The 21070-nt window shown below is 43.5% G+C and overlaps 1 protein-coding gene and 1 long non-coding RNA gene across 2 annotated transcripts in view; one reads left to right on the forward strand and one right to left on the reverse strand.

Moving 5' to 3' along the window:
• Positions 1-3692: 3692 nt before the first annotated feature.
• On the reverse strand, positions 3693-5501 carry LOC134430228 (uncharacterized). The gene is made up of 2 exons (XR_010030774.1): positions 5458-5501; positions 3693-4592 (listed from the first exon to the last, which is right to left on the reverse strand). It is a non-coding gene; the product is annotated as an uncharacterized LOC134430228 (long non-coding RNA).
• Positions 5502-5875: 374 nt separating this feature from the next.
• Positions 5876-21070, forward strand: part of TAF4B (TATA-box binding protein associated factor 4b) — a 70980-nt gene continuing 55785 nt past the window's right edge. Inside the window, exons 1-2 of the mRNA XM_063167755.1 lie at positions 5876-6137; positions 20802-20950. Coding sequence (XP_063023825.1) covers positions 5876-6137; positions 20802-20950 — 411 coding nt within the window. The remainder of the gene's footprint in view (positions 6138-20801; positions 20951-21070) is intronic.

The following is a 21070-nucleotide window of genomic DNA, read 5'->3' on the forward strand; positions in this document are numbered from 1 at the left end:
CACCAGAGTGTTGCCTGTCTCTAGGTATTCAGCTTGAATAACAAATTGTACGAGTGCGTGCTTTGAAATTCAATATGCATTTCCTCTCTCCCAGTATGACAGTACAGTAAGTGACTGTTACTTGGATGTTTTGGAAACAGCACAGAAAAAATAGGGGAGGGAGCAATACGTAAATGCATTTTCCCAAATGTTTACATAGGGCAAACAATTTGCTTTACATTAATGCTTTTGAAATTAGACTAATTTTTCAGTTTTGACATTTGTTCAAAGTTTAAAATACCCCTCTTTCCCCCTTCAAATATGAGAACAGTGTGAAGGAAGGAAGAGGAAAGGAAAAAACCTCAATATTTTTATTAATGACCAAAAGGAAAAAAAAGATAAATCCAGGCATTCTTTGCAGGCACTTTTTGATCAAGTAAACCAGTTTCTTTGAATTATCCATGGAACAAAACAAGGAAACAAGATTGCAGTTCCAGGTTCAGAAATCATTAGCTTTCTATGCTTTTATGCTCTTTATGCATTAAGGGTGAATCAAATTATGAATTCCCAGTGGGAGACCAGCAGTTCAGCTAAAAAACATGCACCTCCTTAATCTAAGACAATATGCAAGCACAGAGAGGTGGAAATTTAGCACAGCACTCCAGCAACAGTTTTATACAATGTGATACTTGTGAGGATAAAGGAAAAATATATCAGAGCATCACAATTGGAAATCCATGGCATTAATAATTTTGTTTTACTCAGATTTTTAATACAAAAGATACTGAAATGCAAGTTACAGAAACGGAGAAGGGAAAAAGATCTAAGTCACAGAACAATTATGACACCATAATGTTTTTGAAGCTCTAAGAGGCATTAACTGTCCACAGTGCACAGAGTTGCTGAATGAACTTTCTTCTGTCTGAGCTGTTTTGAGGTTTTCCTGAAACGTGATAGAGCTAGAGTTGTGCTATTTCCAATATGCTTGAGCTGTATAAAAAAGAGGATTTTTTTTTTCCTTGCAAATATATTTGCCACAAAAAATTACTGACGTGTTTTCCAGAAGCTGATGGTTGGCCTGGGTTATTAGTGGTACAGGATATGTAAAAACTGTCAGAACCTCTTTTTCCTCCTTTTTTATTGTAATTTTTGCAAATAGGCTAATTACTGCTCAGTGGTATTATGAATCCAGTAAAGATCTTATTTGTGTTCTGTTTCATTTATTAAGTGTTGCAATACTGTACATTATTCATGAGCAATATCAATAAATAAATAAATAAAATAGCAATGTCACCTTACAAAATGCTTGAATACATAATGCTGTATTATTGTAGACCACTGCAGCATCAGTGATAAAACTCTTTTCTTTGAGTGAGTTTTACTGGATAGCAAGTGGTATCCAGAATAATTTCATAGTATAGTTCTGTAATTCTTACCATATTAAGTCTGAGATCAATTGATTTTATTCTCTGTTCTGTTGAGAATATATTTGTGCCCAACGGCTAAGCTTAATTTGTGGATCTCTTTTGTAGAAGCATTTTTAATGTATCTATTTCCTGTTACTGTATATTTTCAGCTCCTCATGGCTATTGTTCATGCCCATTCTTCCCTTCTTCCTTTGTTCACTTAGTTTTCTGATCTTTTTTACTTAGAGCTAAGCTTGTGAGGTGTGCGTGCTTTCCAGACCTTCCTACCTCACCAGATCCCTTCCAGCAGAACATGAGCCAGCTGTGCCCAGGTGGCCAAGAAGGCCAATGGCACCCTGGCCTGTGTCAGGAATAGTGTGGCCAGCAGGACCAGGGCAGTGATTGTCCCCCTGTACTTGCTCCTGGTGAGGCTGCACCTCAAATCTTGTTTTCGGTTCTGGACCCCTCAAGGCAAGAAGGACATGGAGGTGTTGGAGCATGTCTAGAGAAGGGCAACGGAGCTGGGGAAAGGTCTGGAGCACAAATTGTTTGGGGAATGGCTACGGGAGTTGCTGGGAGAAAAGGAGGCTGAAGGATGCCCTTATCGCTCCCTACAACTACCTGAAAGAGGCTGTAGCCAGGTGAGAGTTGGTCTCTTCTCCCAAGGAACAAGTGGTGGGACAAGAGGAAATGGCCTCAGATTGTGCCAGGGGAAGCTCAGATTGGAGATTAGGAAAAATTCCTTCACTGAAAGGGCTGCTGAGCATTTGAGCAGGCTGCCCAGGGAAGTGGTTAAGTTATGATCCCTGGGGATATTGAAACAATCTGTATGTGTGGTACTGAGGGACAAGGTTTAGTGATGGACTTGGCAGTGCAGGGTAATGGTTGGACTTGATGGTCTTGGTGGTCTTCTCCAACACATCTTTCTATGACTCTGTGATGTAGCTTGGGGTTCCTCAAATCAGCTGGCATTGCAGGTGCACAGCCAGACAGGAATTCCTCTGCTGGGACTTCATGTGCCTCACTGTTAGCTCTCTTGCTGTTAGTAGCTCAGTATAGTCAACCAAGCTTTATGCTATGTAAAAGTATAAAACTGTATGCCCAGTTCTTTTATTATACCTTCTGGTTGTACTTTTAAATGTTTTATAAGGTTTTAAAGCTGCAGGGTATTGTACCTCATGGAACAAAGACTTTGACTTACGCAGATCTGTATATACATTGTGACCTGAATATCTGAAAGAGGCACCTCCATAAAAAGATCATCAGTCAACACAAAAACCCAGGGCAGACTGTATCTCTGACTATAAACAAACAAACAAATCTACTGAAATTGCAACCAAAATGCAGGTGTGTTTACTGCTGATATTAAATACCTATCTGCAATTTCACTTTGTTTTCATTAGTAAATAGATACACATGTACAACTTTGATTCCCCTAACTTAGTCTTTTTGCTCATGTATTCTATTCCTGATTTTCTAACTAAGAGAATATAAAGCTTTTGTAAAAAGAATCATGGACAGATTAAAAACCCTTGAAGCATACTAGATAAGATTTTTTAGGATTATAGGAAGCTGAAACCATTGTTGTATGTGAAACTGGCTTAACACCTAAGAACTTAAAAATGTCCGTCTTTGGAAGAGTTAAGGCCGGCTGTGTGGACAGAGATTTTGGAGGGCGAGTAGCTTTATGGAGGGTGGTTTCTGTTTTAAATATGCTATTTGAAAGCCTCCAGAAACTTAAAACAGCACAGACTGATTCAGTGTGCATTGTGAAGGTCTCAGCTGTTGGAAACAGGTCATGCAGAGCAAACTATGGGCAGTATCTAACCTAATAGCTCCTGGAAAGGAAATCGGAGCTGCTGTTTGCTGTAATGCTTTCTGTGCCTGGAAGGTAAAGAAGGGACTTCTTTATGAATGTCAGATGTGCCCATTCATGGGTTATTGGAAGTAGTAGAGCAGGTCGGTTTGCCAAGGCTGGGTGTTCTTGGAAGGAACAGTTCCATGCTTAGATGCATCTTCAGCTGACTTTGAAAAGCAATTACCATGTTTAGTATCCCACAGACAAGGTCTCGGGGTAAAAAAGAGCATAGACAAGAATGATGATTTAATTCAGAGTTTTTTAATGTATGGGGTTTTTTTTTGTTTGTTTTTGTTTTTTTTTTTTTTTTTGATGGTAGCATTTACCCAAGAGAATAGAGATTTTTTAAAACTCCAGAACTCCAGGTAATGACAAAAGTAACTTCCTTACATGTGCTGTAACCTCTTTCAGTTATGAAAATAGCTTTCAAGTTCCAGATTCTTTGTTCCTTTTTGTTCTGAATGACTTTTTGTATTTCCCTTAACTTTGCTAATAAAGAGTCCATACTGAACCTATATGATAACATGTTTCCAGTGTGGGAAAAGGACTCTTCCTTTTATTTCCTGCGCAGTTTCACACAATGATGGGTGCCTCTGCCTTGTTTGGACAAGATACTTATGGCACTTAAACTTTTTAATTGTATTAAAGATATGCATATTTCTACATCTTCTAGGTATGGATTTTTTTTCTCTTTATTGTAATTGTTGTATGCCTTTTCTTGTAATGCATTTCATATTGCTTCCTTCGCTCCTTGATTCGTGTATTTCTTTCTCTCACTATGCTGTATTTTCTACTTCTCATTTCCACACACTGCTGTGCTTTGCAGCTTTGGTACATACAATTCTGTTGTCTTTAGCTGGTTCTTTTTGCCTCCTTCAGATGCACTTTCACTCCTGAGCATCTGCATGGGGGTCTTTAGAGATTCCCTTTAAAGTTCAATGGCTGCAAGAAGGTAAAAATCTGGCTTTAAGCAAGAAGCCAACTCCATTCTTCCTGAAGTCCAAGAATAATAAACATGAGGCCTTGCTTTGCATCCTTTTCCCTTCTGCCATCAGTCACTGCTGGTCTTTGCTGAAACTGAAGCACCGCTCTCTCCTGGTCTCTGTGCATCCTCTGGCATGTAGGAGGTAACTCGCTGTACCCTGGTTGTTACTTTATGTGTGTAACACAGCTTCACATGGGTAAGAAGTTATGTAATTTGGTCAGACTTGGCAGAGCTGTAAAAGGTAGAGAGGATGCCCTCTTTTGTGTTACCACCTCTTCTTTTTCACCTTCTTCTTAGCTTGCTCTGACACCTGGAAACTGACCATTGTTGCTGCCACCTCTTTGAGATTTTGGGCTGATTTGTTCTGGAATAGAGTAGGCATGGCAAAAGGTGAGCAATTTCTCTTCTCTGTATCTGTTGTTGCTGACAGCAATTTAAAGCACTAACGCTGTGGAATCAAGCAAAGCTGTTACTCAAAATGGCCAAGAAGAGGAGTGTTTCCCTTTCTTGTCTACCTTTCTACCTGAAAAACATCATTGCAAGAGAAGTTGAATACAAGACTAATTATTATTTTTTCTTCTAATTTTTTTTGACTTCGAGCTTTTTGTACCACTTTAATCAGCCATAAAATAGGCCCTGTATTTTATAATTGCTTATGTAGTGCTCAGTTTGGGTAGTTATAAGCAATACCCCTTAAATTTTATGCATAAAATAAAGCACGGCCATCAGCATGCTTCAGAATGAATTGAAATTTAATCTAGACTTGGTTACGATACACAACGACCTCAAAGCAGAATTACTGAAGGTCATGCTGAGTTCTCTATCACACGTGCAAAAACTTTCCGTTGTATTTTAAAATTTATTTTTAGAGCTGTGTCGTGTGTATGCTGTCAGGATCACCCCCTTGCTTTACAAGGGGGACTGAGTTCCACATCCTCCCTCCGTCTTTTTTCAAGTCGAGCCCCGGGTACGAAGGTCAAACGGCACAGCGTTGTCCCCTTCATCCTACAGATCCGTGCTCCTTTTGCAGTCTCGGCCTGTCAGCAAGCTCCCATCACGACAGGACGAACTCTGACGCTTGCCGGAGCCGCTCTCGTTTTGAATGCAAGCCCAAGGACACCTGCAGCCCAGGTGCAGCCGGGGGAGGGAGGTCTGGCGCAGGTAGGCGGGCCGGAGGCTGGCACGGCGGGAGGAGGCTCCGCAGCTCTGCCGTGGCCGCGCACACTCACCCCCATCCCGGGGCTCCGGCCGCGTCCCCTCCGGCCGCCCGGACTCTCTCCGCCGCCGCCAACTTCGGCGCGGTGCAGGCGCTGGAGCCCGCATGGCTCCATAAACACGGGCGGGCTCAAAGGGGCGGCGGGGCCGGGCCGGGCGCCGCCGCAGTAGGACGCGCTGGCGGCATTGGCCCGCCCTTCTTCCCTCCTCCCCTCCCTCTCTCCCTCCCTCCCGCCGGCGGCAGGGGAGGCCGGGCCGGCCGGGCCCACGTGCGCGGCGCCCGGCAGCCGGCGGAGCGGCGCTGCCATGTGTTTCCGCGGGCGAGCCGCCGGCCGGGGCACCGCCTGAGCGCCCTCCGCCCGCGATGCTGCGGGGCGCCGCGGGGCTCTGCGCGACGCGGCCGCCCCCGGTCCCCTCGCCGCCTCCTCCTCCATGAGCGCCTCGGCGGCCCCCGTCAGGCTCATGCCCGGCGGGCACCCGGAGCAGGCGGCCGCCTGCGCCCCAGCCGCGGGCTCGGCGCCCGACCGGGGCAGCCCCGCCGCCGCTGTGCCCGCCGGCCCCGCCGCCGCCCCGCCGCGTCCCGCGGGCACCCCGGCGGTGCGGGGGGCCGCTCCCGGCGTCCCGCGGCCAGTGGCGCCCAAGGGGCCGCCCGCAGCCACCCTCCAGTTGCCGGCCAACTTGCAGCTGCCCCCAGGTGAGTGATCCCTCCCGGGCTGCCCCGGCTGGGGTACGTCTCATGTCGCGACTTAGCCGGCTTGTCGCGGTCCTCGCTGGTGGGGCAGGACGGAGCCCGGCGCGCTGCCCTTGCTGCTGGAAACGAGCCGTGGCGAAGGACGGGCAGGGCGGCGGGGTTGGCGGTGATGTAGTGGCCGTGTGTGTTTCGGGCTCCCTGTCTGCCCCAAACTTCTGGGAAACCGGCGTGTGCGTGTGCCTTGCGGGGCATGGGCAGTCTGCCTGGGCTCAGTCGGGTAGCTGCGCTGGGGATGCTTACAGCCTGTCTGCAGGATGAATCTGGAAGTCTCTGGATAAATGCAACTTCTTACTTTGCTGGATAGCACGAAGAGCAGGAGAAGTAACCAAAAACTCAGCGGCCAAGTTACCCTTATGTGTGACTTGGAAAAGACTGCTGGAGGCTCTGGTGGAACAGGGATGAAGGAGTACCTCGGGGAGGGGGTGTGAGCGTGGGCTGCAGGCTGCGGGGCGGCTCCGTAACTCACCGAGCGGGTCCGGCTGCCCGCACTCGCCCCCGACCGGGCGGTCCCGCGGGAATTCTTGTCACCGGCGCAACCAGGCCGATGCGACTGCTCATGGAACAAAATACTGCCGTGCCTGAGGAGGACAGAGTTGAAAGTTCATTACGTGTTGCTCCTTGAAACCCTTTTTTTCTATAAACCCTCTGTGGGAAATGTAAGGATTCGGGGAGATATTACTCTTACAGATGTGCTTCCTATAGCAGCAGTGAAAATATTAACGTAGGAGTTGCACAGTGCTGATACGGACGCCTTAATACTTTGGATAGCAACAGAGGATTGCCAGGTCTTCCACCTGCACTTTCTCTTAAGAGGGAGAACGTGCTGTTGGTTCTGATCTTCTCATTTCTCCCTGCTGGGCTGTGTTTAAGTGCTTAAAAAAAAAAAAAAAAAAAGAAAAAGTTACTTTGCTTCCACTGGTTTTGGTCTCTCTCTGCTGAGACCCCAAGATATGTAATGACTTCATTGCTATTTGATGCTATAATTATTTCCTGCCAGGACAGTTCTGTTGTTGGAGCATCTGTTGCAATTACTTTCAGGTTACTGAAAAGGATGACTGGCTTTACAGTAATTCCTGTGCTGGTAGTGCATATTTGCTTTTTTTTTCTTTCCTCATTTTTTTAAATCCTAATGTCTTTATCAAAGACATGCACCTCCCAAAGAGATATATAATGCTAATTAAAAAAAAAGTCTTTAGTCAGTCAGTTTCGCTGTACATTTCCCAGCACTCATGATGCTGTAATGTCTGGGTAGTCAGCAGTCAAGGGTGAGTTTAAATCCTTGCCAGCTTTCCTCTGACATGAACCATAGTGGAAATATATTAACTTCTTGTAGCAGGGCTTCCCAGGTTTACAGGTTTTGTACCTAATACTTTTGCTTTCTGGAATATATTGACATTCAGTTAAACACTTTTCTGTGAAGGTGGATGATCATGTGAGTTGCCTGTGGTTTGGGAACTACAAGTTGGCAAAACTTACAGGTTTTTTGTAGTAGATTAGGTTTGATTGCATCCAGGTATACTGTTGAGTGTCCTCTGACTTGTGTTGTGGTAGGAAGCAGATGTCACAAAAGTAGTATTACTCCTCAGTTGCATCAGCTTGTTTTCCTTGCTCCTGGGACAATGCAGCCTTTGTATCAGAAGTTCAGAGGTGCTGGTACTCTGCAGCATTGTAAATAAAAATAATAGTAGGGGCTTCAGTGCTTCAGAAGAAACTAGACGTTGTCAGATTTCAAATGGATCAATGTTTCAGGGGAATTTGTCCATGTAATTGTTGCAAGGTTATATAAAAATGCATTCTGTCTTGAAAAAGTGTTAGTATTTTACCTCTGTCTTCTAGGTGGATTCAATTTTTAATTAATAATAAAAAATGCAAGATGGATAGCATTAAAGCTACAAGACTTAGCTAGCAGTGTTAAGAAAAAGAAGTGGAATAAACCACCAAATTCCTAGGCTTGAAAAGTTTTTTACTTCAAATAAACTGCCAAATCTAGCCACACAGGATAAAATACAGAAGGGAGGATGCACTTAGGTTTAAAATCCTGACATTCATCTTTTGGGGCACCTGTTAAGAAAAATGCATCCAGAAGACATCCTTCCCTTGAGTTTTAGAGGGAAGTATTTGAGGTGGCTTGTTCTGAGGAAGGCTGGGCAGCGCTGCCCTTACTGGTCATGCAGAGTTTCTGATGGACTGCTTGTGACCCAGAGTGGCCATTGCTTCCACACTGCTGCAGTCTGGGCAAGGAAGGGCATCAGTGGAGCTGTGTGTGCCTCTGTGACCTGGAGGGCAGTGGAGGTTCATGGAAATCAGGGATTTATGCTGCTCCTTCTCTTCCATCTCTACCTCCCCCTTCCTCTTGCTCAGAATAAAGCCAGGAGTTGGGAAAAGCAGATGACTGGCTAATGACTGACTCCTCATGTCCCTGAGCAGAGATTGCCCATTTGCCAAGTGCCTCTTTTCATCTGATTGCCCAGGAAAGACCACTGAGTTCTCTTAGTCTTGAAGGACTCCGGCTTGCTGATGAGTAACAAGGGTTTTTCATCACCTTCCTATAGTTTCCTCTACAAAGTGCTGGTTTTCAGCAGAGCAGTGCTGCAGATACCCAAGGCCATCCTCCTGCTCCAGTCCATCCCTGGCTGGCCACCACTGGAGGCTTTAGCACAAAGTGGGACTCCAGCTGGTCTGACTTCAGGGATGGCTTTGGTCTTCTTATCGTGCATACCATTAGCTCTCAGACACAGTGGTTGGACTATGTCCTCCCAAATGAAGGGGATTTGATCTGCCGGAGGGACCTTTCCTCAGTTGCCTCTTTGCTGACAGGAGCACAAGGCTAGCAGCGTTTCAGAAGGCTTTGCACGTCGCAGTCTGGGTCTGCAGAGAGCAGAGCGGCGTGGTGAGCGCAGCGCTGCCTCAGTCCTGAGCTCCATGTGGCCTGTGCTGATGCTACAAACCTGCAAAAGTCTTGTGTCATGGACCATCTGCTTAACAAGAAATTGTGTCCTTGGTTAACCTGAGCTTAATGAGTGGGAGAAATGGATGGGCTGTGCTGTTAGACAGGAGGAAATAATTGGGAAGGGGAAGGAGAGACAAGGGCCGTGACAAATGTCTATAGTTCACCTTAGTGTCCTTGGGCCTCACACTGCTTTGGAGAAGTGGAGGGTAGAAAAAGAGCATAAAAGCAACAAAAAGAATGTTGTTTCTCAGTTTTGTTTACTTTTCTTGAACTTAGGTTTTTGTCACTTCTGTGGCTGTACTTTCAGTCTATCCCTGGACCTGGAATGCTCATTACAAGCAGGTGTTCAGAGGACATTTAGTATATAAATCTGCTTCTCTGCTGATGCCATGAAAAAGGACAGAACTGAACCAGATGCCAGGGATCCTCCATTGTTACCTTCAATTTGCTTAGAGCAGGAAAATTCTTTGAAAACCTCACCTGATGCCACACAGGGCTGTGGCAGCAGCTGCCATCACTCTGCACTGTAGCATTGGCTGCCTCTGGTGTGTGCATTTCTGTTTTATGCTTTCCATTACTGCTAACACCAGTGGGGCTGAGCAAGCACGGTGTCAGCAAAGAGGAGGTGCCCTGAGTGTGCTGTAATTTCACTAGCAGTGTGGTGTGAGGCATGGTCTCCGTGTAAGGTTTCCTTTGCACCTGACTTAGAGGGGAACAGCAGCAAGTTCAGCTTCTTGGTTTCTGTTTGCAGCTCAGTTGTCTTTGCTTGGATGTTTTGCCTCGTCTGTGGCAGGTTTTCCACTGCCTGCAGCTTATCTAGGCTGATAGTGGGTAACTTCAGAAAGCGCAGCCAGTGCTGTGTCAGGCGGCTGGGCTGTGTGGCGTGGAGCAGGCAGGCAGCATGTGCACTCCTGTGGGTGGGAAGGAAAGACCGACCCAGTGTGGGTATTCCAAAACTGCAGTGGGCTGGGATGGAGCCTGGTCTTGTCCAGTTTCTCTTAATTGTCTGCAGAACATAAGGTAGATAACCTGAAGGGGTAAGGGCTGATAAACATTGGGGTGCTGCTTCCTTCTGCTTTCAAAGTTGACCTAATACATCTCATGCAGAGTGCTGTGAATCTCCCTTGTCATGTTCTAGTTGTAGTTTTTCAGTGGTAAAACCATATGAGGAATTCAATATTTTCATATGTGTATCTGGTCCGTTGCTTTAGAATAGGAGGAAATGCTGATTTTAAAATACTTCTTGATTTACATTATGTTTGAGTAGGAGTAGGCTCTCTAAAGGTTTCTTGTTTCAACAGGCAGAAAACCATAGAAATTCCTTTAAAGTATGCAGTTTCTGGATGTTGGTAATCCCGTGAAGTCTGAGCATAGTATTTATGCTTAGACCAGTAGGGGCTACATCGGTGCTTGTAACTTTTTTTATCCCAATAACGACCTGTGTTTAGCAGGCTTCTGGGGATGGATTCTCTGCAAACTTCTCTCTTCACATTAGGTGACACTGATCAACTTTCTTTTTCCTGAGGAAGGGTGAGCAAAGCTTTGGTGGGCTTGAAGAACTAAGTCAAACTTAGATAATAGCGAGGAAATGTGTTGTGCTGTAACTAGTTGGAATTTCAGCTGCACTGTAGGACTTGATTTTGCTTTCAGGACTGAGTATGTCTAGCAAAATAATGCCTTCATATGATTAAGTGCACAGTCATGAGGGAATAAAGATTTAAATCTTGGCAGAAGATGCAAAGCTAATGCCTAGATTTATGGTTTTCAAACACGCAGGAAAAAAAATTAGATGCATTCTGAATCCTGAAGCATGGAAGTATGATGCTCAGTAAAATTAATGTTAAATGCTGTTCAGATTTTACAGTCAATTGGAGTGTATTGCAAAGAATTGCAGCCACAGTTTGGTGAACAGTAAACTTTTTTTTAATCCTTAAAAGAGAGAGAACGTGAGCATGACTTGTGTTACTTTTGCAGTATTTAAAGGACCTTTCAGCTTGTAGCAGTAAAAATAGCATCACTCACACGGGTGACAGCTGGAGGAAATACTAATTATGTTTCAGTATTCTTTTTCCCAAATATGCTGGTAAAATCTTGGTAAGTTCATGTGTTGTTATTTTTAGTAGCAACCATATCAGGTTTTTTAAGTCATTTTAGAGAACCAGGTATTTTTTATGCCACTTGGCTGGAGTCTGTGCTGTGCCTGGTGGGTAGGATTGTATTTACAGATATGTGTGTATGCAAGTTTTGATGTAAATTGCAACACTTTTGATAACTATCAAAGATGAATAATTAGTACTGCCTTAACCATTTAGACAAAAGCAAAAGGCAAATATGTTTTTGAGAATTCTCTTGGCATTTTCTGAAAATTGATGATGTTAGAAGAAAACTAGGTGTAATTTGCAAAATTGAGAAGATCACCATAGATGTTTTTAAGTGTCTTACTGTTCAGGTTGCCAGGATTAATGTCTGCTCTGCTATCTGGATCACCTTTAGAACAAAGTCCACTAACAGATCTTTTCCACTGGTGTCTTGAGGAAATAGTCTCTGATTGCGACTGAAGTGTGCTAAAAATGGCAATAGATGGAAGATTCTTGTTGCCAATGAGGAAATCCAGGATCTGTTAAGGCTGGAGAACTGCTGAAGCTCAGTGATCTTACTGTGCTGTAAGAACAGTCTGATGATATGGTAACACTTAATTTTCACAGCTCGTGTTTGCAGGCTTCTTCCAGAGCACACTTCCAGCTTGGTGGGGGCAGAGGAGATGCTTTCATTAGTTCTGGCTGCTCCTAGGAGTCGCCTGGGAAGTCAGAGTTCCTTGGGTGGGTGTCCAAGCTAGAATAACAGCTGGGTGAAACAGCATGCCCTGGTTGGCACAGCACCTGAAGGCTTTCCCTGGCAGCTTGCCCGGGGGCAGTTTGCCGCCCGTTCCCAGCGGAGCCCTGGAGGCCAGGTCCCGTGAATGGTGAATGGTGGGTGGTGCATTACTCAGTAGGGCAGCTCATCTTCTCTGTTCAAGGAGGTTAGTGCACTCAGAACACCTTTACACATGGCTGCCATACCAGGCACTTGACAAATATCACACAGTTCTGGTGACAGTTTCCACAATATCTGTGTAGACAGAAGTTAATGCTTCCCATGAAGGTTTTGCTGTCTTCTGCAATCATTTTTGTTTGCTCCATCACACTTAGAGCAAGGTGGTGATCAGTGTTAAAATTCAGTGTTGATCCCTTGTTTGCAAGTGAAAAACCAACCAGCCAAGGAATGAATTTGCACTTTCAGAAGTGGAATTCAGCTTTCTTCTGGTCCCCAAGTGAGCAATGAGGAAACAAATGTCACATTGTAAAATTAATCTGAATTAACTGACTTGAGTCTCTTCTTACTTAAAGGAGACAGAGTTTTAGAGGGGCCTGCTCTTGTCCTTTTTTAAAACACCAATGATGTTTTCAGCAACTCTTGGTTTAAAGCTAAGATTTGTGGTTCAACATTTCAGCTTCAGATTTCTCAGTAACAGCTCAGTGGCTGTTCCAGGAATGGCAAGTGCAGGGTGTTGGCATACCTTAGAAAGCTGTCTGCTCTATATGTATGGCTGCCGTGTGCCAAGCACATAACTTGCTGTTTGAAGAATTTCACTCCAGTGAATACTAGGAGTACACAAGAGAATGTGGTATAGAGACTCAATGCTTCTTTCAGTGCAGTAGGATTTGTCTTGAGAGTAAGGAAGTGTCACTTTGCTCCTTTGAGGTACTATTTCACTGCCATCAGCTGAGTCCCCAGCAAATGTTTGAAGCTTCTGTATGAGGTAATTTGGGTCCCAGAGAACGCTCAAGTCAGATCATCTTGGCTGTAGACAGTCCTAGAACTGTCTGATTACTCAGATAGGAAAGGAACCAAGCCTCAAGGTGCAAAGTTGCAAACCACAAAGATGCAATGGGGAAATGCTGATGGGAAATGATCCCAGTTGCTGAAAGGTGTGGCCCAAGGACAAGAGCTAGATGCTATCACAATATCAAATGGGGCTCTGCCTTATTTGCACCATGCACAGTGTTGGCTGAGAATCCCTGATGCCTACACATAATAAAAACAGCACCTCTTGGGATTCAAGTATAATAAATACACTCTGAATCCAAATAAAAATGGTATTGCCATCTTGTAGCTATGCCCAGAAAACCTATTGGTTGTTTGTTGTTGGTCATACAGTTATACTTTTGCTTAAGAGTTCTACTATAACCGTAAAATTATGTGGGTATAAATGTGTTCTCAAGGAAAGAAGCTCAGCTGTATGCGCTGTCGAGGAGAACTCTTTTAATGCTGAAATGTGGGCCTGTGTTCTGTGAAAAGGCATCGGAAAATGTGAAAACTAAGGGGGCCCAGTTGCTAGACTGTTAAACAGATATCCATCTGGGCACCAAAATACATTGATGAGCAGCTAGTCTTCAACAGCTTGGATAAGACTTGCTGATGGAGCAGTGTGTGAAACTTGGCTTCAGAATTTTGCAGTTTTAGCACTTTGTGTCTATTTCCTGGAGAAAGGGAGGGAGAGGGGACTTTGTTTACACTCTTGAGAAAGATGTGTGGTGTCCATTATTCCAGACTGTTTCAAACAATAGGATCCCAGAGTCTGCTCCATCCTGCCTAGAAGAGATAGCATCATCCCTTTCCTGGATTTCTGTGCTTGGAAAGCCTGTGTCTACACTGGCTGTCTCAGGAGTTGGTACCTGCTGTTAGCACAGGAAGATGCTTAGCCAGAGACAGGTTGGAGTTACTGGAGGCAGCTGCCTTTGCTGGAATGCAAACCCCTGGAGCTATTGGTGTGTACATGGTGCTTGTTTAAAACACTGCTCAGAGCAACCCAGACAGTCTGAGAAATGTTAATGTGGGTGGAACTGTGCTGTCAGCTGGACAGTGGTGTCTGCAATTAAAGCTGGTCACTGGCTTTGAAAAGGTGAGATGTCAGACATCAGCCTTGAAAGCTGTATTCCTGAGTCTGTATGAGTCTGCAGTGCAGTTTGTGCAGCTGGCAGAGATGCCACCAACATCTTTAAAATACTTACAGGTATAACCTTGTGTGTAGACTGTGTTCTGTTGTAGCATGAAAGAATATGGGGATTATGCCCTTTGAAGTTTTCTCCTGACATGGAAATTAAGGATTTCCATATCCATGGCTAAAACAAGGTGTCTTTCATTGGAATTCAAAATGACATTTCATTGTGACTCTGCAACATCTACATGCTAGTCACTGGTCCTGAGCCATTGCTATGAAGACCCATTAGTGTAGAAGCTTCCCTAGAACAAAGGGAAAGAGCACAGAGGGTGATTTCTGAGATATGTAATTATTTATTTTGTGAAACAAAATGTGAATGGAATTAATTGTTTGAGGGCCTTGTGGTGAGTGATTCTGGTTGATGAAATAGCAGTACTTGATTGTGGGTTGGACATTTTTGAATCCTTATATCAGCTAGAATTAACTTCCAAAGGTTGGAATGATTTGTTGTATGGAGCAAAATGTTTTGTGGGTATAGTGTAGTTGCTGAACAACTTATCTTGACCCCATATAGTGTAGATGAGCCCTCTCCCCTACTTATTTGGGAAATATGAGAACAAGCACAGGTGTTTTTCCCAAGAAAAGCCTAAATCAGGCAGTCTTTGTGACTTCACAAAAGAACTGCTGTCTGAAGTCAATTGCATTTAAAAATAGAAGGTAGAGAACATTATTGGGAGCCTGTGATGAGGTAACTTGGTGTAGCCTCCAGATCACTGTTGTGGCTTCATTCTTAAAACAGTGAAAAGCACAGCTAGGTATTTCCTCCAAACTGGGCTGTTGTTTCTTCATGTCCACTACAGAAATTTGCAGTAGACATCTAGGAAAACTCAAGTACTGAGTGAGGTTCATAGGGAGTAAGTAGTTCTCCTGCATGCACTACAGACCAAACTTCATCTGAAAACATTACAGCCCCTTTGTATTAGAAGGATTATGACAATCATGTAGAAGTTAATTACTGTCTTTCCCAGTATTTCATTAACACTTTGTGCCTCTTTAGCACTCTTTTTCAGCTAACCTACTGACATAATGCACCTTGATACAATCACTACAGGAACAGTCTACATCTCTAATAAGTCCCTTTTTTGGTCTGTCTTATTCACTCCTGTAATGTATTTTTTAATACTTTTAGGTGACCTAGTCTGTGGGGCTCAATAAATGGAATTGAAGAGGAAAAAACAGGCTTTTATTGCCTACGGAATGTCTTTAGAGAGAAAACCTGTATTCAAACCTGTTGCATGGATTAGTAGTGTCTGGTATGTTATTTTCCAAGTTTTGAATGATCCTAAATAGTCAAAGAAACTTAAAACCACTATTCCTTTTTAATTGCCACTTAGTTTCCTATGAAAACATCCTTTAAAGCTTGGTTTTAGCTTGAAATAACTTCCTTAAAAGCTATTGCTTTGTTTTGAGTAGCTCAGTGAAAGAACGGGATTTGTTTAGGAACAGAGAGCTCTGACACATTACTGTTGTTTTAAAACATTTTTGTTGTTTAGATACTGATTTGAGACCTGGAAGTCCCCATTTAGCCTTGTTTTTTAATTGTGTTTAAGTGTACTTTACTAAGATTGGCAGCATACCCGATGGAGGCACTCCTTGTTTTGAAATAAGCTAAATTTACCCGTCTTTGAATGCAGCTTTTGTGACTTATGTTCTCTTAAATGAGCTTGGTCTCATTGTGGTTGGTTCTTCCTTGTATTTTATTTTAGGAGCAAAAGACTGCTCTTCCTCGCGTTATTCCCTAAGCAGCAGTTCCCAAGAGCTGCTTGGTTGAGCAGTGGGGTTAGAAACCTTGTGATCAAAGTGGTGGCTTAATGTGACAACTTCAGCTTCACCTGTAGTAACAGCATAAGGTGTATCTCCACTGGAGCGCAAATGCCAGCTGGTTCATCTCAGGAAATTCCTGGGGGAAGTTCCCCATCAGACATGTCTCAGGCTCGTATTACATTGTGGAGGTTGCCCTTGTGGTGGGATGCTTTCAGCATTCATTGATGCTCAGTGCTGCTGGATGAAGCCCAGAGCTTCAGTTGCAGCACGGGTTTGTGTTAACAGCATTGTGGTTTCCTTAACACTATTCCCAGAAATACAGTGAAGCCCCTGCAGGTGGCATAAACAGATCTCTGCCGTTATCCCACAGCTTCTTGCTCGTGTCTCCAGTGAGGTTTTGGTGCTTTTTAGTTAAAATGCAGAGGTATCTGGAAGCTGCTAACCTGTGTTTCTTGGTTCCTGGGCTGGGTGCTAAACCTATTTCAGAGTAAGCTGGGTTTCTTTCACCAGTGGTGTTGTGACAGTGAAAATTTGTAGCAGAGGGATCTCAAGTTTGCAAAATGAAATGAAGTTTCATTAGAAGACCTCTGATTTTCCATTGCTCACAGTGCTGGCATGTCTCAGTAGAGGCTGATCTGGGTGGTGGCTGCCAGAGCTTTGCAGGACTGTTGCCAGGCTCTCCTCCTCAAAGCAGGGTACCTGCAGCCCTGGTTCCAGGAGAAGGCAGGGCACTGGGTGTAGATCTCAATGAGACCTCTTCAAGGTAAGAAGGTATAACGTGGCTCCTTCTGTGTAGCTTTGGAGGAAACTGAGGTGGGTTTTGGTTGTCAGGTACTTCCCCTCTAGCTCCTTTCACAGTGTTACAGATGAATGAAGGTGTGCAGAGAACAAATTACTGAAAGAACTGATTGTATTTTAACTGCGTTTTCAGCCAGTGTAGGAAAACCAAATAACTTTCCAAAGTATGCTTTTGGCAGGACAGACAGAATATCTGGGGGCAGAAGTATCAATTAATTGCAAAAAGGCTTGTTTTTGTTTTTTAATCTGCTGGAGGCACTTGAGTCCTTCAGTGAAGCATGTAAGAAATAATCCCTGATGGTAACTGGTCACTTTGGTTTGAAAACAGGAACAGCTTTGTGGCCCCAAAGGGATTGTGCCTTGCTCTTCCTATCAAAGTGCCTAAATAGTGGGGAAGTCATTCCTGTTCTCTGAAACAACTCCAGTAAAACTATCAAACAATGTTCCTGGAAGTGCAGCCCAGAAGAGGGCATCTCTGGTGTTATGAGGATGCTTCATTGCTCTTCATTTACTACCATTGATGCTGATATTTTGCCCAAATTGCCAATACCTTTTCTGTTTTTAAATACAGTGCTGAGAGGTGTTAGATGAAACTTCGTGCTTTAGCTGTTCAGAGATCCTGTGTTGTTTCATGTGTTCTCTCTTTCTTCCTCCCATTTTCTTGGGGAGTTGCAGTGACTGCCAGACATGTTTTTATGTTTATTTTGTTAGTGTTTGCCTTCTAGTGAATGTGAAAACAGCTCTTGATAAGAAGTACTATCTTCCCCCCTGCCAAGTGGAGAATGTGGATTCTTGCACTTACCTTCATTTCTGATAGCAGTGTCCTGGTAGCTGCACAAGTCTGTTTACGTGACCTTTCTGTTGAGAGCCTCAAGGTTACCATCACCTGCTGTTACCTCATTTCACACTTGTGCAGCTGTATAAAGTGTATGAGACTTCAGACATTGGTTTTGAGAGCCATGGAACCTCTTCTTCTGGCATAAGAGACCTCCTGTGCTGCCTCTTGGAGTCTGTGCTATTGGCTGTGCTGTGGGGTTATTGCTTTTGTTTCCAGGCGGAAGGGAAGTATCAAAGTTGTGAAAAACTGTAATTAAATTGTAGCAATGAGAGGTAAAAAAAATAAGTGCTGTTCTCAACAGCTTTCAAAGTGTTCCAGGCAATTCATGTGTCAGTTTACTGTCCCTGTGTGACATCAGGTTGTAACTGCCCAGAACTGTCTCTCGTGCTTGGACAAGATGTGGCTCTTCAGTGTGTGGAGCTGTAGCTCTGACAGCTGTTTCAAATTTGCCTTCAGCTTTATCTGTGCATCAGGCATCAATAGCATTAAACCTGCAGAAGCAGTAGTTAGTAGATAACCATAATACTGGTTTGGAGTTACAGTTTTGCCGGTGTCACAAAGATCTGCTGCCATGAAAAGATTACCACGCTTCATTAAAAGTTCTGCCAAATGGAACAAAGTTAGGGAAATGATTGTTTGTTACTCTAACTTATATTCAAGTAACAGGCATTATCATCGTTGAATGTTCCAATCAAGGCTGTGACCACCCTATTAGCCTTAGGTAACTTCTTCTGTGGATGCTTTCACTAAGTTATTTTAATTCAGTATGGATGTCCTTGTGTTGCCGTATCCTGTTGCTAGGGCTGGAAACCTGCTTTATGTTTTGGGTTACATCCTTTTCAGGATCACTGCTCTCCTGCTCAAATGTAAAGGGGTTACTTGTTTACCTTTTCTTTTTTGGAGATGTTAATGAATTTACATGTGAACTGTATTGTATTTGTATAAACTTTCTAACTCACTCTTGAAGTAATTTCCTGTCAAGCAAGTAGATTGTGCTGGAAACTCACCCCATTCAGGTGACTGCAGGATGGGATACTTTTCCAGGAGGGTCTCGATCTCTGTTGAATGCCAATTGAAAATGCAGAACAGTAGTGCAAAACCAGTCCCAGCCCTGTAATCAAGTTGACTGGTATCAATGTGGTTTCTCAAATGCAGAAGCAGAAAATACACTTCTGATAATTTGACTTAACAAACAAATGAGTACTGACAAAATATCCAAGTACATTAAAACTTACTCTTAATGCATTCCAAACCTCTAAAGGAATGAAATGATAAGTTTATATGTGCCTTCTCAAAGTAGTATAGCTGTCAGTGATGTTTTAAACCAGGCTTATAAAAGAACAGCCTAAAATCTCCAGTAGCAACACTTTTGCCATTCTGAATGTAGACTTAGAGCAGAGAGAAATGCTATTGCTAGCAAAATGTGGTCAACTTTCTCCCTTCTGTGAAATCTGCATAAGCACGTAGTCTGAACAAGGGAGACAATGCTCTTTTCCTGGCAGATGATAAATTGTTTGCCATGAATCACTGTCTAAATGAGATGGCGTGAAAAGAAAATGAGAAATCTAATATGTTTTCTATAATTCCGGTTATTCATTGATTAAATTAAATGATCCATCTGTACCTAAATATAATTATAGTCAAGTCATCAGTGGAGGAGGAGAAAGCTGAGCTGTCAGATGGAGTTAACAGTGTTTTTCTGAATATGCAACTTGCCTTGTGCATCTGCCCCGTGTAGTAAAAGCTGCTTGAGGAAGGAGGGGATCATGTAGATGCTGCTCTTGCAGTTCTCAGCTTATGTCTGCTATGTAAATGGCAATATGTTGATGCTACAGAATTTTATACCAGGTTTTGTGTCGTCTTGCAATATCCTCTTATGCTTTTAGATGTGGAGGATGAAAAGCTGTTTCTAAGCATGTGGTTATAGCTTGATTGTTTAAAAAAAAAAACCCAAAACATGCTCAGCAAAACCGAACTCGGGGAGCTTGTGGCTTTTTCTGTTGTATGCATTTAAACTCAGACAGAAACAGTGTTTTTGGCTGTATTGTATGGTTGTATTTTGTCAGCTTTCAGACTAGCCAAGTCGTAAAAAGTCTTTCATTGCCGTCTTGTTTTACACTAGGAAAGATTGTAAGCGTGCATAGAAGATCTGGGTTTCAGATATTGGATAACTTGCAAGAAAGTTTAATGCACTCCTCCAGAAACATTGAGGTAGTCTTATTTACTGGATTCTCCTGTACCTCCTCCTTCCTTTTATTTGAAAGATCAGTGTTGAGTGAGGGTGTTTGAGGATGCTGCAAGTGGTGGACTTGCAGCAGCTGCTGCTGGAGGCAAAGGAGGTGAGACACCACAAAGGCAGGGTCCTCTGTAGCTGCCTTGAAGGATCTGACATTCTACAGACTGAGCATCCCGCTGGCATTTTTTATTTGTTGTTGTTTTGAATCCTCTGATTTTTTCAGAGATGAGCCGTTAGGGGAGGAGACTTTAGTAGCTGAATGGTCTTTTTTTTTTTTTTTTTTTCCACTTTCTTTTTTAATTCTTTCCCACTGGAATCTCCCTATTTGGCTTCAAACTGCTCCAATAAAACCCTGGCTTTTAATGCTTTTGGACACACCCTTGACAGAGGGAGAGCTTCAAATATCTCAGTGACTTTGATTTCCATGGGAGACCACTGCCCTCTTGACTGGAGGGGATGATCTTGATACAGGTAGGTGAGCTGATACTAATCAGGCTTCAGTTCTCACTAGTTTTCTCTAAGCTGTGTTTTCACCTCTAAGTATGTGCCTAAGTGTTCAGAAACTGAAGAGGCAGCCAAGTGCGATAGTGGTGGTGAATTTTGCAGACGAAGAACTGCTTAAAAGTAGTGCTAAAGTAATCCCAGAGTGTGTGTATATTTTGTGTGTCTGTGTCTGTGTGTCAGAATATCTTTTTGACTCAAATGGTGAGCTGCTTTGCAATTTGCATCTTGTATGCGCACCATGTTTCAGCGTGGCCAGTGGTTAAGTTTTTCTCTTGAATTTAGGAATTATTTTCTGCCATGAGATGCATAGTCAAGCTGATGTGCACTTTATTCTTATAATTCTTGGCAGCTGTTCCTTGGAGTAATAAAGTAAATATTACATTTTCTAGTGTGGTCTAGTTATTTCTTCCACAGAAATATAGGAAAGCCATAATATAACTTAATTTCACAGTCTGAATGTGTTTTTTTTTCAACAGGAACTGTTCTTATCAGAAGCAGTAATGGCCACCTAATGCTGGTATCTCAACAGTCAATAGGACAAGCACAGAACCAGACACAAAACAACACAAGTGTGAGACCATCTGTGCCAACCAGCACACCTGCAATCAGAATATGTGCTGTGCAGGTAACTTCTCTCATAACTTTAGTTTGGCATAGCCATATGTTATGTAGTGAGAACAGGGTTTGCAAATAAGTTGTGGAGGGTTAAATAAGCGTTTGAACCCTTTCTGAGTGGGGTGATACT

Source organism: Melospiza melodia, chromosome 1, assembly GCF_035770615.1.
Source record: "Melospiza melodia melodia isolate bMelMel2 chromosome 1, bMelMel2.pri, whole genome shotgun sequence".
In the NCBI taxonomy this organism is placed as follows: domain Eukaryota; kingdom Metazoa; phylum Chordata; class Aves; order Passeriformes; family Passerellidae; genus Melospiza; species Melospiza melodia.